General features: G+C 38.7%; 1 protein-coding gene across 1 annotated transcript in view; it reads left to right on the top strand.

Annotated features, from left to right (window-relative positions):
* The first annotated feature begins 11449 nt into the window (after nucleotides 1–11449).
* The window catches only part of NMUR2 (neuromedin U receptor 2), an 18000-nt gene continuing 16581 nt past the window's right edge, over nucleotides 11450–12868 (top strand). Inside the window, exon 1 of the mRNA XM_069102288.1 lies at nucleotides 11450–12184. Within this exon, the coding sequence (XP_068958389.1) occupies nucleotides 11450–12184 (735 nt within the window). The remainder of the gene's footprint in view (nucleotides 12185–12868) is intronic.

A 12868-nucleotide genomic window follows, 5' to 3' on the forward strand; every position in this document is an offset into this window, starting at 1 on the left:
ACTAGGTCTAGAGTCAGGAAGAGCTGAGTTCAAATTCAGCCTCGGAAATGTATTAACTATATGACCTTGGTCAAGTCACTTAACCTCTGCTTTAATCCATTGGAGAAGGAAATGGCAAACTACTCCAGTTTCTTTGCCAAGAAAACCTCATGGACAGTATTGGCATGCTATGGTCCATTGGGTCAGGAAGAATCAGATACTACTGAACAACAGCGATATAACACTTTACAAATACTGTATCATTTAATCACACAGCTCCCTTGTAAGGTAGGTGCTATTATTATTCCCATTTTATAGACAGGGAAATTGAGGGTTAGAGGTATTAAATGACTTGCATGCAGTAAAATATAGCTTGTCGGTGCCAAAAGTAACATTCAAACATTGGTCTTTCCTGACTCCGGCTAGTACTCTTTCTATGAGGCACTATCAAATAAATAAGGAATCTTAAACCCAGAATGTCGGAGTTGAAATGAACCCTGTGATACCATTGGGAACATTAAGAAACAGGAATACAAGCGGGGTCAAGAGAAGAAAAGAACGCACAGTAACTGTTTCAATACAAAAGAAGAGGCAGGGAACATCCGATTCATGTGAAACTGTGTGATCCTCCCTTAGAGAAGCATCCTGAAGATATAACCTAACCTTTAGGAGTTGAAAAAAATATTTGAAAAGGAGAAAAATACATTTTACTGATTCATTTCTATTTCTTTATTTTCCAGTTTTTCCAGCATCTAGTTCTCAGCCACAAAACCAATTATTCCACTTGAATTCTCTAGGAATCCACATTTCTAACTCATTGTTTGGCCTTCAAGCAAGTCACTTAACCTCTCTGGTTCTTAATTTGCTCATTTATCAAATGACAATGTTGAGCTTGTATTCTAAGAGCCCTTCCACTCTCGGTTTCTATGGTTCTTTGGTCCCAAGTTTGTGCTGCATTTTCTATTAAGAGGTAATGGGATAAAGAGAATTGACAGACAGACAAATGGATGGATAGATGGGTGGGTGGAGGGATGGATAGATGGATAAGTTTTATTCCAAAATAATTAGTTTCCTTTGTAATTCTATGTATTTTAATTTTATTCATGTTAAAACCTCATTATAAGGAGTCCATAGACTTCACCAGACTGCCAAAAAGGTTCATGACACAAAAGTGAAGAACTATCAGATCTAGAAGTAACAGCTGATGTTTATACAATGTTTTGAGCTTAGCAAAGTGCTTTATATACATTATCTCATTTGAGCGTTGAAGTAGGTACTAAGAGTAGTATTATCCCCTCTTTACAGATGAGGAAACTGCTATTCTGAGAGACTACATGATTTGCCCATGATCACACATAGGAGAGAACGTAGCTACCTGCTCTTGTGTATTTTAACCAGCAACTTTACTTTCGTGTGTTTGTTGTTTTTTAGTTATAGACAACTACAATTTTTCAAGGTACTTTAGGAATATTCTCCATACTGCATTGCAAACACACACACACACACACACACACACACACACACACACACACACACACATATATGCAGGTGAATTATTCCTTAGAAGTCAACTTCGTTCATTTGGCATTTCACTGATGAACATTTTCTGAGCCCTTGTCATTGAAGGACAAACTGCTTTTTTGTGGCACACATTGTGCAGCTACATCTTGTTTTACCTCATGTGTCTTTCTCCTTGCTAGACAAAAGAGACAGCCCCGTCAAAATACACCCCCTGAAGCCCCCACACTATTTAAGAGTCTGGTTTCCTCTCTCTAGAACCTGTATAACTAGTTACTAAGCTGTTCCTGAATGCTGAAGACAAAATTTCACCTTCAAGTTTTTGTTAAATCTTACTATCAATGAGTGGTATTTTTTTTCCTTTCTAGGAGCAAATTGGTCTGGAATTAATAAGGTTCTATCATTGATAGAGCCATGAATTGGTCCATTTTAACAACCTCTAACAGCATAAAGGTGACTCAGTCCAATCATATGACCCCCTCTTTCTAGAGGGTTATTGTTCTGTCCAGAGCTTAGTGGTAGGAGGGCTTATTATTCTGCTCCATTATTTCAAAATAGTTTAGGAGGGTGGAAAGAGAGACGGAGAAAGAGAGATGGGTGTGGGGGGGGAGGGAAGGAAGGAGAGAGAGGAGAGAGACAGAGACAGAGACAGAGTTATCCAAGTGAGATTTCTGTGTTGAAGCAATGGGGTCAAGTGAGTTTTCGTGCTTTTTCCTGTGTAATCTTCTGCAAGGCAAAACCCCAAAAAGAATAAACTGTCTTAGGAAATATTAAGTTCCCAGCCTTTGGAATAGCTGTTCTGCAAAGCAATTTGAAATTCTGCTAAGGAAGTCATTATAATAGCCATACCCTTTGACATAGAGACCCCACTGCTAGGCTTTTCCCAAGAAAGTCAAGATAGACACCCACTTACAAGAAAGTGTTTACAGCAATACTTTTTATAGTAACAGAGAATTGGAAACAAAATAAATACCTATCAATTAGGGAATAACTAAATACACTGCAGTGCATGACTACAGTGGAATATTAGTTTGTTATAAGAAATAAAAAATGCCAAGAATATTAAGAAATAAGGTAAGACTCATGTGAACTCGTGCATAGTGAAGTAAACAAAACCAGAAAAGCACAATGACTACAACTAAGTAAATTAAAATAAAGGAACAACAAGAATTTTTAAATCTATTATATAATTATAAATACCAAGTTTGGCCCCCCAAAAGAGAGGAGTAAATACACTTCCCTCCCTTCTTTGCAAAGGTAGAGGACTCTAAGAATAGAACATTCCATGTACTGCCAGATGTGTTTGACACATTGATTAGTTTTTCTGAACTACTTTTATTTCCTCTCCTTTTTATTTTTCATAATGTGGTGGTGGGGTGGGGGAAGGAGGGGATAGGAACCACAATTATTTTGCAGCATATTGATAACCTAATCCTTCAATCATATGGTGGTCTAATAGTAGAAAGACCCCAATGCTTATTGAAGGAGAAATAAAATATTAACAAACTATACAAGGACATGGTAAAGAGTTACAATGGTAAAGGAATTTGAAGATCTTCCCTGCCCCTTAATAAGCCTAAGTGAATTTGAGAACCTTCCTTGATTTGAAAATATGCTCTGTCCCCTAATAGGCTGAATGTGGTCACATGGAGCCTGTGGTGGGAGGAGTTTGCTGAAGGGTGGAGCAGAGCCCACAGGAGAAGCTTGCTTAGGGGAGGCTTGTTTTTAAGGAAGGCCCACACTTTGTTACTTTGTAATTAGGCAGTGGGTCAGGAGGGTTGTGCTTTCTCTGACCCTGGAGAAGGCTATATATACCCTGATGTGAAGTTTTGCTTTGGGGCTCACTTTGGGAAGAGTTGTGTGATTTGGCCAGATGAGACTCTGGGCAGCTGTTGAACACCCTCCCCAGCCCTTTGAAAACCTAGGTGTTTGTGCTTCTCTCTCTGATAACTTGATAACTAACACTGTATGTACTTAATGGTCAAGACAGCTAGAAGCCCTGTCTGTTGGTCTGTTGAATTGTGTTATTTTCTCTGTCTATATTTTTTGTCTACTTATAACTTCTATTTGTATTCTCTGAAGTTCAGGGTGTTGACTTTTTCCCTAAACTAGGTAAATGATATATATGTTTGATTAAAGTAAGATTGTCAACCCTTTTTAAGTTGCTTTCCTCTAAAAAAGCAGATAAAAGAACCTATGCTAACAGCTATCCTGGGTATGCTAGGGTGCTTGCTGCTACAAGAGAATGGTCTCATTCAATGTGGTAGCCATTACAGTTATCCCTTCCATATCACAGGGGGTGAGTGGCATAGCATTCCACATGATTTGGAAAATCTACATAAAATTTTTTGACCCTCCCTTCAGAGCAGAGAAGAAGTCTAAATTATTAGGGTATAGTAAAGATAAAATATATTGATGTTATATGATACTATACATAAATTTTACTCATTTCTGATTTTTTTTTTACACATTTACGCATTTTTCTCTATCATCTGCTGGCCTTCATGTGTCATCTATGCTACTGCAAAACTCCCAAAAAAATTCTCATTCAATTTTTTTACACGAACCTGTGATATATCAAAACCATAATGGGGAAAGTAATGATGTGTAAGGGATAACTGTACTTGCTATCCATGGTTAAGAGATCTTACAGTACTTTCCTAAAAGGAATTCTTTCACAGTTGTAAAAGTATTTGGTCATTTCACCTTGTCTCCTGCCCAAAATTGTTGGTTAATTGCTATGAAGCAATTTATTTAGTCAATCAATAAAAATGTACTGAGTGCCTACTCAAAAATCCTTGTTGAATTGAAGTAAAAGTACTATAGGATGTATATATTATGTTTACAACCATCTAGCCTTGAACCCTCAAAGTGAGAAAAAAATAATTTTGTTTAGTGAATAACATTGTGTGAAAGTGACATCTAATAACAGGGAAGTAAGGACATTTTGAATGAGAAGAATTTATTGTCTGATATTGGTTAGTCACAGTGAATCCTCAAACAAGCTTCACCATAATATCTTCCATTTAATTCCTCTTGAGATTAGATTTCTCACATAATAGTCAAATATTGCTTCTCATGAATGATGGAGGCATCCAAGCAGAAGACTGTTAGGAACAAGGTTCATTATTAACCTCACCTGTGTCCTATATTCTGAAATAGATCTGTTAACAAAGTAATCTTCATTCTGAGTCAAACACTATTTAGGTGAGAGTCAAACTTCATTCAAAGACTTGTGAGCTCAGTCTGTGTTACAGGAATTGTCCCTCTGGGTACTTTTGATTTTGATTCTTCACAAACAAGACCAAGCTTTCTGGTAGGCTTTACTTTGAGAGGGAGTAATAAAATTAATGTCAGTTTTATCATTGTATCAGATCACTTCAGCTTCCTCAAGAATCTACCATAGCTCCCTAATTCCCTACCATAGCTTCCCCCTCTAATATATCAGGTCGAAATTTCTCACTTTCTCCACAATATGAATCACCATAGGTAGCCAATTTATCTGGCATTCCTCTATAAGACATACTCTCTACTCCAGGTGGTTCTGTATCCTCCTTATTATTACTGAAAAGTATGTTGATGTCTCCATGTCTTTTAAAATCATAACTATCATCCTTTGTTCTAATATTTCATGTTCTGTGTTCAAAAGTACCTCCTGGCTCTAAAATTCTGGAATCTACAGTCACACCCAACCCTGACATTCTATATTTTGAGGTACTATTAGCACTAATATTCTATGTTCAATGCCTTTTTTAGCTCAGGAATTCCATGCTCTCTAAAAAAAATGCCCATCTAATTTTTCTAGTAAATTGTAACAAGAGAAATTGGTCATATTCCTTCCTTTTTTCCAGAATAACCAGCGTAAGTTCTCCTTTAGAATAGAATAACAACAAACTCTGACTCTAAAATATAGGCTCTATAAAGGATATTTCTAATACCTCCCAGACATTAATGATTGGGAGTCACAGATATTTCCAAATGTCCTTAAGTTCTCTCTTCCCTTGCCTTTAAAAACCTTTCCATTACACTTTCAATGCCATTTAAAATATTTTAACTCAATTTTTTTATATTTAACAAATGTTTTGTCAAATATCAACCATTAATATTTTTTCTCCCTCTTACTTCCCCATATCCATTGAAGGATGGATGGATGGAGGGAGGGAGGGAAGGAAGGAAGGAAGGAAGGAAGGAAGGAAGGAAGGAAGGAAGGACAAAGAGAGAGGGGATGAAAGAAGAAGAACTAGAAAACCCTTATATTATGTAAGTATAGTTAAGAAAAACATATTTCCACATTGGGCACATCCAAAAATTAATTTCTCATTCTACATATAAGTCTATCATCTCCTTGTCATGAAATGCACAGTGTTCTTCACCAGCCCTCTGGAATCATGGTTGGTCATTTCATTGGTCAGAGTTAATCTTTCAGAATAGTTCATTTTTACAATACTGTTGTAATAATTGTTCTGGTTCTGCTCACTTCACTCTGCATCAGTCCATACAAGTCTTTCCAGGCTTCTCTAAAACTATATCTTACTGTAAAGCCAAGCATGAGCAGCTCTCCAGATGACTGGTGCTGTGAATAGCTCTAAGATTCTGATCACATAGTATAATGAACTCTCTATTTATTCAGCAAAACATTCACAGAAACCAAAGTTCAACATTCACAACATTACATAACAACTTATTACTAAAGTGACCACATAGCTTTAAACAAAAGATATCATTCAATAAGTCCTTAAGGAGCAATCATGCTTAAGGGACACAAAGGTCTCCCACCCCTAGGTCACATTGCCTTAATCTCATCAGTCAGAAAGTCTTCTTTCATCTTGATTGGAGACTAGCTTCCAATTATCCTTAATTCAATCATCCTTAAGGAATACAAAGTACAAAGTTCTCCCACCCCTAGGTCACAGTAATTCATGATTTTGTCAGTCAGCACTAAATACCCAAGGAAAGGTCCTTTCATCTTGACTTGGGGCTGGTTCCCAAATTCCAAGGTTCCTGTTCCATACTTCCAGCTCTTGTCCTAATTCACCCAACTGTCACCTGGACTCAGGTAGGCAGCTCCCAGCTCCTGTTTCAGCTCAAAGCTCATGGTGACCAGTCCACCTCAAGGTCTTCAAAGTCTCTGTTCCTGGGAAGAGAAAACTTAACAGAGCCACAACAATACCTACACTCATCAAGCTTAGCAGAATTACAACAACATCCACATACATTGCCCGCACTATTATCTCAATTCATTTTTTGCTTGTTAAATCAACACAAGTCAACAGACAGGGTGCATCTGTCTGACAAAGTAACACAAACAACAGATAGAGTCTTTCTACCTGACAAAGTAACACAAACAACAGACAAAAGGCTTCTGTATGACAAAGTATCACAAACACAAATCAACACAGACAGAACAAACAGTGCCTGACACCACAAGAGTTCTCCTTCTCAACTCTGCTTAGTCCCAGCTTTTACTCCTGCTTTTATGGGGTGGTTCTCCTTCCTATTCCACCTTTCCTTGTTGCATCAACAAGTTCCTCCCACCTTCAAATCACAGGCAGGCTCAAAGGCAATTGAAGCACTGAAGCAAGGTGCTAAATAATTGAAGAATTGAAACAAGGTGCTAAGTACTCCTTTGCTTGCCATTACACTTACATCATTTCTTATAGCACAATAGTATTCCATTACTTTTATATACAACGATTATTCAGTCATTGTCCAATTGATGAGTATCCCCTTACTTTCCAGTTTTTTGCCGCTACAAAAAGAACTGCTATAAATATTTTGTCCATATAGGACCTTTTCCTCTTTGGGTATAGACTGAGTAGCAGAATTTCTGCGTCAAAGAATATACATACATAGTTTAGTAATTTTGGGAGTATCATTCCAAATCATTATCCAGAATGGCAGTACTAGCTCATAGTTCCAAAAACACTGTATCAAATGTACTTGTTTGTCTGCAATCCCTCCTATATTTGTAACTTTCTTTTTGGTCACTTTTGCCATTTTTTAGCCTATTGTTGCAATGAATGGTCACATGGTAACATAATACTAACTTCTTGTTACTTGGTGTAGCCTTCACTACTACTGCAGCATAAAAATAAATAAGCTGGAACAGATACTGAAGAGCCACAGTGATGCAGACAGGGACCAGGAGCAGAACGATGGCCAGGGTATCAATGACTATGACTAGGTATCAATGTGGATAGAACAGGATAGGATTCAGTGCCACAGTAGTGAAACAGACTACTATTGTTTTGCAAAATCACTGTTTGAAGAGAGAGACCAAGCCAACAGCTGCTATGAAACCTCAGCCACTAGTGAGATGGAGCTAGAAGGCTAATCCCAACTTCTATTGTTCCCCCCCACCGCCCCCCCCCAAACACACACACATACATTTTCTCCACTTGTCTATAGAGCTAATTTCAGTGAGTTTTAAGCACTACCATTCCCTTTATTGGTTCCCTCAGCTATAGTCTAGGAAGAGTTTGAGGGACTAGAGAGTGGGTTATGAGAGAATGGAGCAACTTCTTCACAGTTTGAGATATGACAGTTCTTTTATGGTCATTGTGTTTTAATAAATCATGTGGCCATTAAAAGGTCAATTATCTAAGACTTATGAATGGGGTTTGTTGATTGAAAACTAACTGCTAAAATATATTGTGGGAATCAAATTATCAAAATTCCTTTTAAAATTTCAGACTGATATTAAGTTTTTATACCCCTACATCTATGTTATATAAATTCCAGTGCCCATGTTCCATGAGGAAGAGGAAAATAGGTTAAAAGCTCTAAAATATAAGCCCCAAGGGTAAGCAAAAAAGACACTCCACTCTTTGGCAAAGTCAGTGCATGTATACTAAATACCCTCTGATGATACAAAAGCCTTTCATAACCTACTTCCCCAAACTTCCAGTCTTCTTATTCCTTACACTGCCTACCCCCTCCTACCTTAAGTACTCTTCAAATCCGTAACATTGGCCTCCTTTCTTTTTCTCAAATAAGACACTCCAATTCCCAACTCCAGGAATTTTCACTTGCTGTACCTCGTGCATGGAAAGCTCTCCCTCATCATCTTGTCTCTTGGCTTCTCTGGCTTCTTACAAGTCACAAACAAAATCCCACCTTCTATAGAAAGCCTTTCTTAATCTCTCTTAATCCTAGTGCCTTCCTTCTGATGATGATTTCCAATTTACTTTGTATATAGTTCGTTTACAAATAGTAGTTCATATAGTTATCTCCCTCATTATATTGTGAGCTCCTCAAGGACAAAAACTTTGACTTTTTTTCTGTTTTGTTTTGGGGTTTGTTTTTTGTCTTTATACCCCCATGGCACAGATCCTGGAACATAGTAAAGTGCTAAAGAAATATTTATTGACTAAATGGTAGACTGAGGAAAGCACCACCTGGTGACCAAAATATATTGGCAACCCCCTAGCTGGCTAGCTAATTTTAAGTGTTGGAAAGAAAGGCAGCAAGATCAATGTGTGCAGTTATTGCTATGACAGCAACACAAGTGTACATGATACCCCTGACATCTGTCACAAAGGCTAAAAAATACAAACAGTTTTTAATAGAATATAATGTGTGTGCATAGAGACAGAGAGAAGAAAGAAAAAGAAATAGAAGAGAGATAGCAACGCCACAAGGACATGTTCAGAATCACTAATAATGGAAGAAGTATAGACTAAATCAATCCTAAATCATCACCTCACACTCATGTTACTAGTTAAGCTTTTGAAGGATAGGATAACTCATTGATAGGTAGTCATTTCATTATAAGGCATGCCAATTCCCTGATGGTGGAGCTCTAAATTGATTGAGCCATTCTGGGAAATAATTTGTAATTTTTACAAAGAAGTTAATATATCCATTGTCCCTAAAGATGATACTACTACTACTACTACTACATTCTTACTCAGTCCTGTCCAATTCTTCCTGACCCTGTGGACCATACCACCCATGGGATTTTCTTAGCAAAGACACTGGTGTGGTTTACCATTTCCTTCTCTAGAAGATTAAGGGAAACAGAAATTAAGTGACTTGCCCAGAGTCAAACAGCTCATAAGTGTCTGAGGTAAGATTTGAACTCAAGACTTTCTGACTCCAGGCCTAGCACTTTATCCACTGAGCCACCTAATTGCCTTTCTACTACAATACTGCAAGGAAATTATTGATAGAAAGAAAACATTCATCACGCACACACAAAAAAAGAATAGCAGCATCTTTTGTTAAAACAAAAACTGGAAATATATTACGTGCTCATGATTTAGGAATCCCTAACCAACTGCAGTATGGGAATGTATTACAATAGTACTGAGCCATAAGGAATAGCAAATATGAAAAATCTGGAGAAATGTGGAGCAAAATGATAAAAACAGTCAAAAGAAAAGTATAGCCAGTGATTATAACAATGTAAACAAAATCAACATGGAAAGGCAACAAAATTTAAAGGATGCCCCATTTCTCTCTGATGATAACTGATAAACTAATCATTTCAGGGAGGGGAGTTGAAGTGTCGAGGGAGATACTTTATAAGCCAGTTGGTTTGGCTGTTGGTTGGGAAATGTCTGATGTGCCAAAAATAAATAAATTACTATGTTTTGAAAAATGAAATCAAAGGAGATTTGCGACTATGTATTTCAGAGGAATAAAGAGTAACTACAAGAGAATCAAATAAAAAGGAAAGGAAAAATTATAGGGTTTTTTAAAAGATGTGAAAAAGCAATAAAAAATAAAACCGAGGAGGCACTGGAGCAAAGAAATATGGGAAAGCCTTTGTCTCATTAAAGCAGAACTTTTTCCTCCTTCCAGTCCCTGTGTAGATGGCCCTTTGCAGCCCACCTCAAAAAAATACAATTACTGTGCATGCAATAATACTGTGGAAGGAAACTCTAAGGAAGGAAATAACATGTTTTCCATTTTTTTTTTTACTGTCATTTTTTCACTCTCAATTTTAAGAACCAGCAGCCACTTATTTAATCTTGAGAGTGGGGAACTAACCATGTTTAAGGGTTTCTGAGTACAAGAAGAGTCAAATAAAAAAATTAAAGGGAAAAAAATAGTTGTGGGTTTGTTTGTTTGGGGAGGGAAGCAGTGTAATTAAGAGTAATGCTATGGGGCAAACATTGTCTTCTCTCCCTAGGGGCTTCTAGAAATTTGTTGGTGGCCACGTTTTGGGTCAGCTAATCATAGGACCTCAGAGTAAAAAGGACTCAGATCAAATAATCCAGCCCACAACTATCGCAGGAATTCCTTCCACTTTTAATATTCTGTGATCCTATGATCTCTAATTCTTTTCCCTTAACCATTGTCATTCAAGTATTCCCACTCTGTAAGAGGTCCCTGCTTTTCTGCTCCCTTTCTTTTGTGGATCTAAGCTATTTCTGACTTTCTTGCAACTACCCCACATTCACTTCCCAGAGCCCACTGAAGTTCTAGAAGCTTTTTCTTCAGTGTCACATCCTGTGTATCAGAAGCACAGCTCCTTTCTACCCTCGCTCTGATTCACGGAAACCTTTGCTTTTCTGTGCAGCCAGAGCAGTCAGATACAATAGCATGTAGAGCCAAATGATGAGTCCTTTCTTCTCATACAGTTTGACACCCAGTCATTGGCCAGGGGCTGTGAAAGGAGGGGCTTGTGTCTCTGGGACTCCTCAAGTGGGCTCAGTCAGCATAGGCAGCAACCTCTAAACTGATGCGGACACAATCATTCTCTCTCTCTCTCTCTCTCTCTCTCTCTCTCTCTCTCTCTCTCTCTTTCTCTCTCCCTCACTCCCTCTCTCCTTTCTTCCCTTCCTCCCTCTCCCTCTTCCTCTCCCTCTCCTTTCCCTCTCCTTCTCGTCCCTTCCCCTCTCTCTGTCTCTCTGTGTGTCCACTGTTTCTCCTTCTTCCCTCTCTGACTCTGTTTGGGAGATTATAAAAAATCTGGCAACTATCAGGGATCCCTTTCTTTGTCTGCATGACCAGTCAGCCATCAATGGATGGGGTGAAGAATTCTTCCTGGTCTTACCAGCTTATGCCAGAAGATCCCTACAGGAAATATTGGAATAGCACTGAGGACTACCTGACTTTCTTCTGTGGCCCCCGGAGAAGTCACTTATTCCTGCCCATGACGGTGGTGTATGCATTGATCTTTGTGGTTGGGGTCATTGGCAACCTCTTAGTATGCCTGGTGATTCTGAAACACCAGACTATGAAGACACCTACCAACTATTACCTTTTTAGCCTGGCCATCTCAGACCTGTTAGTTCTGCTCTTCGGTATGCCATTAGAGATCTATGAAATGTGGTACAACTACCCATTCTTGTTTGGGCCGGTGGGCTGCTACTTCAAGACTGCCCTCTTTGAAACAGTGTGCTTTGCATCTATCCTGAGTGTGACCACAGTGAGTGTGGAACGATATGTGGCCATCCTGCATCCCTTCCGAGCCAAGTTGGAGAGCACACGGCGGCGGGCCCTGAGGATCCTTGTCATCCTCTGGGTCTTCTCCATTCTCTTCTCCCTCCCTAATACAGGCATACATGGCATCAAGGTCCATCAGTTCCCCAATGGGACCTTGATCCCAGAATCAGCCACCTGCACTGTGGTCAGACCCATGTGGATCTACAACTTTATCATCCAAGTGACTTCTTTCCTCTTTTATGTCCTGCCCATGGCCATCATGAGCATTCTCTATTATCTCATGGGACTGAGAGTGAGTATTTGCACTTTTATCTCTCTCTGAGCAACTTTTCTTCTCATTTCTGTCACTTATAGGATTCATTCATTCATTTATTCAACATACATTTACTGTATCTGCTTTGGGGATTAGAAGGGGGAAATCTGCTTCCTGCTACTGCTCCCTTACAGCTCTTTCTCTGTTGTCCTGCCTGCTGCTGAGTGTTCAGTGTACCAGCAGCCAGTACAGTGTCATAGACTAAAGCACAGTAGCAGAAATTAAGGTACAAAATCCCTTGACAACCAGGCTACTCCTTTGATTTAAATGTCAGGAAAATGAAGAATGAGGATGTATGAAGCTGCATCTAATATCTACTCTGTGGTATGAGTGTGTGTGTGTATGTGTGCAAGACAGACAGAGAAAGGGAAGGTAAAAGGAAAAAGGGAAAGTCAAAGAAAGAGACAAAGACAATGACAGAGACTGAGACAGACACACCCCCAAAAAAGAGAGACAGACAAACAAGAGAAGACATATGGAAGGGGAAGAAATAGAGAATGGAAAGTGATGGAAATCAGAGAAAGAGACCAGAGACAGACAAGAAGAGAGGGAGATAGAGCTATAGAAGGGAGAGATGAAGAAGTGGAGAAGTAAAGAGAGAGCCAAGTAGACATAGATAGATAGATAGATAGATAGATAGATAGATAGATAGATAGATAGATA

Source organism: Petaurus breviceps, unplaced genomic scaffold (genome assembly GCF_028583685.1).
Source record: "Petaurus breviceps papuanus isolate PSGF00001 unplaced genomic scaffold, PetGlider_PUasm1.0 551, whole genome shotgun sequence".
Lineage (NCBI taxonomy): Eukaryota > Metazoa > Chordata > Mammalia > Diprotodontia > Petauridae > Petaurus > Petaurus breviceps.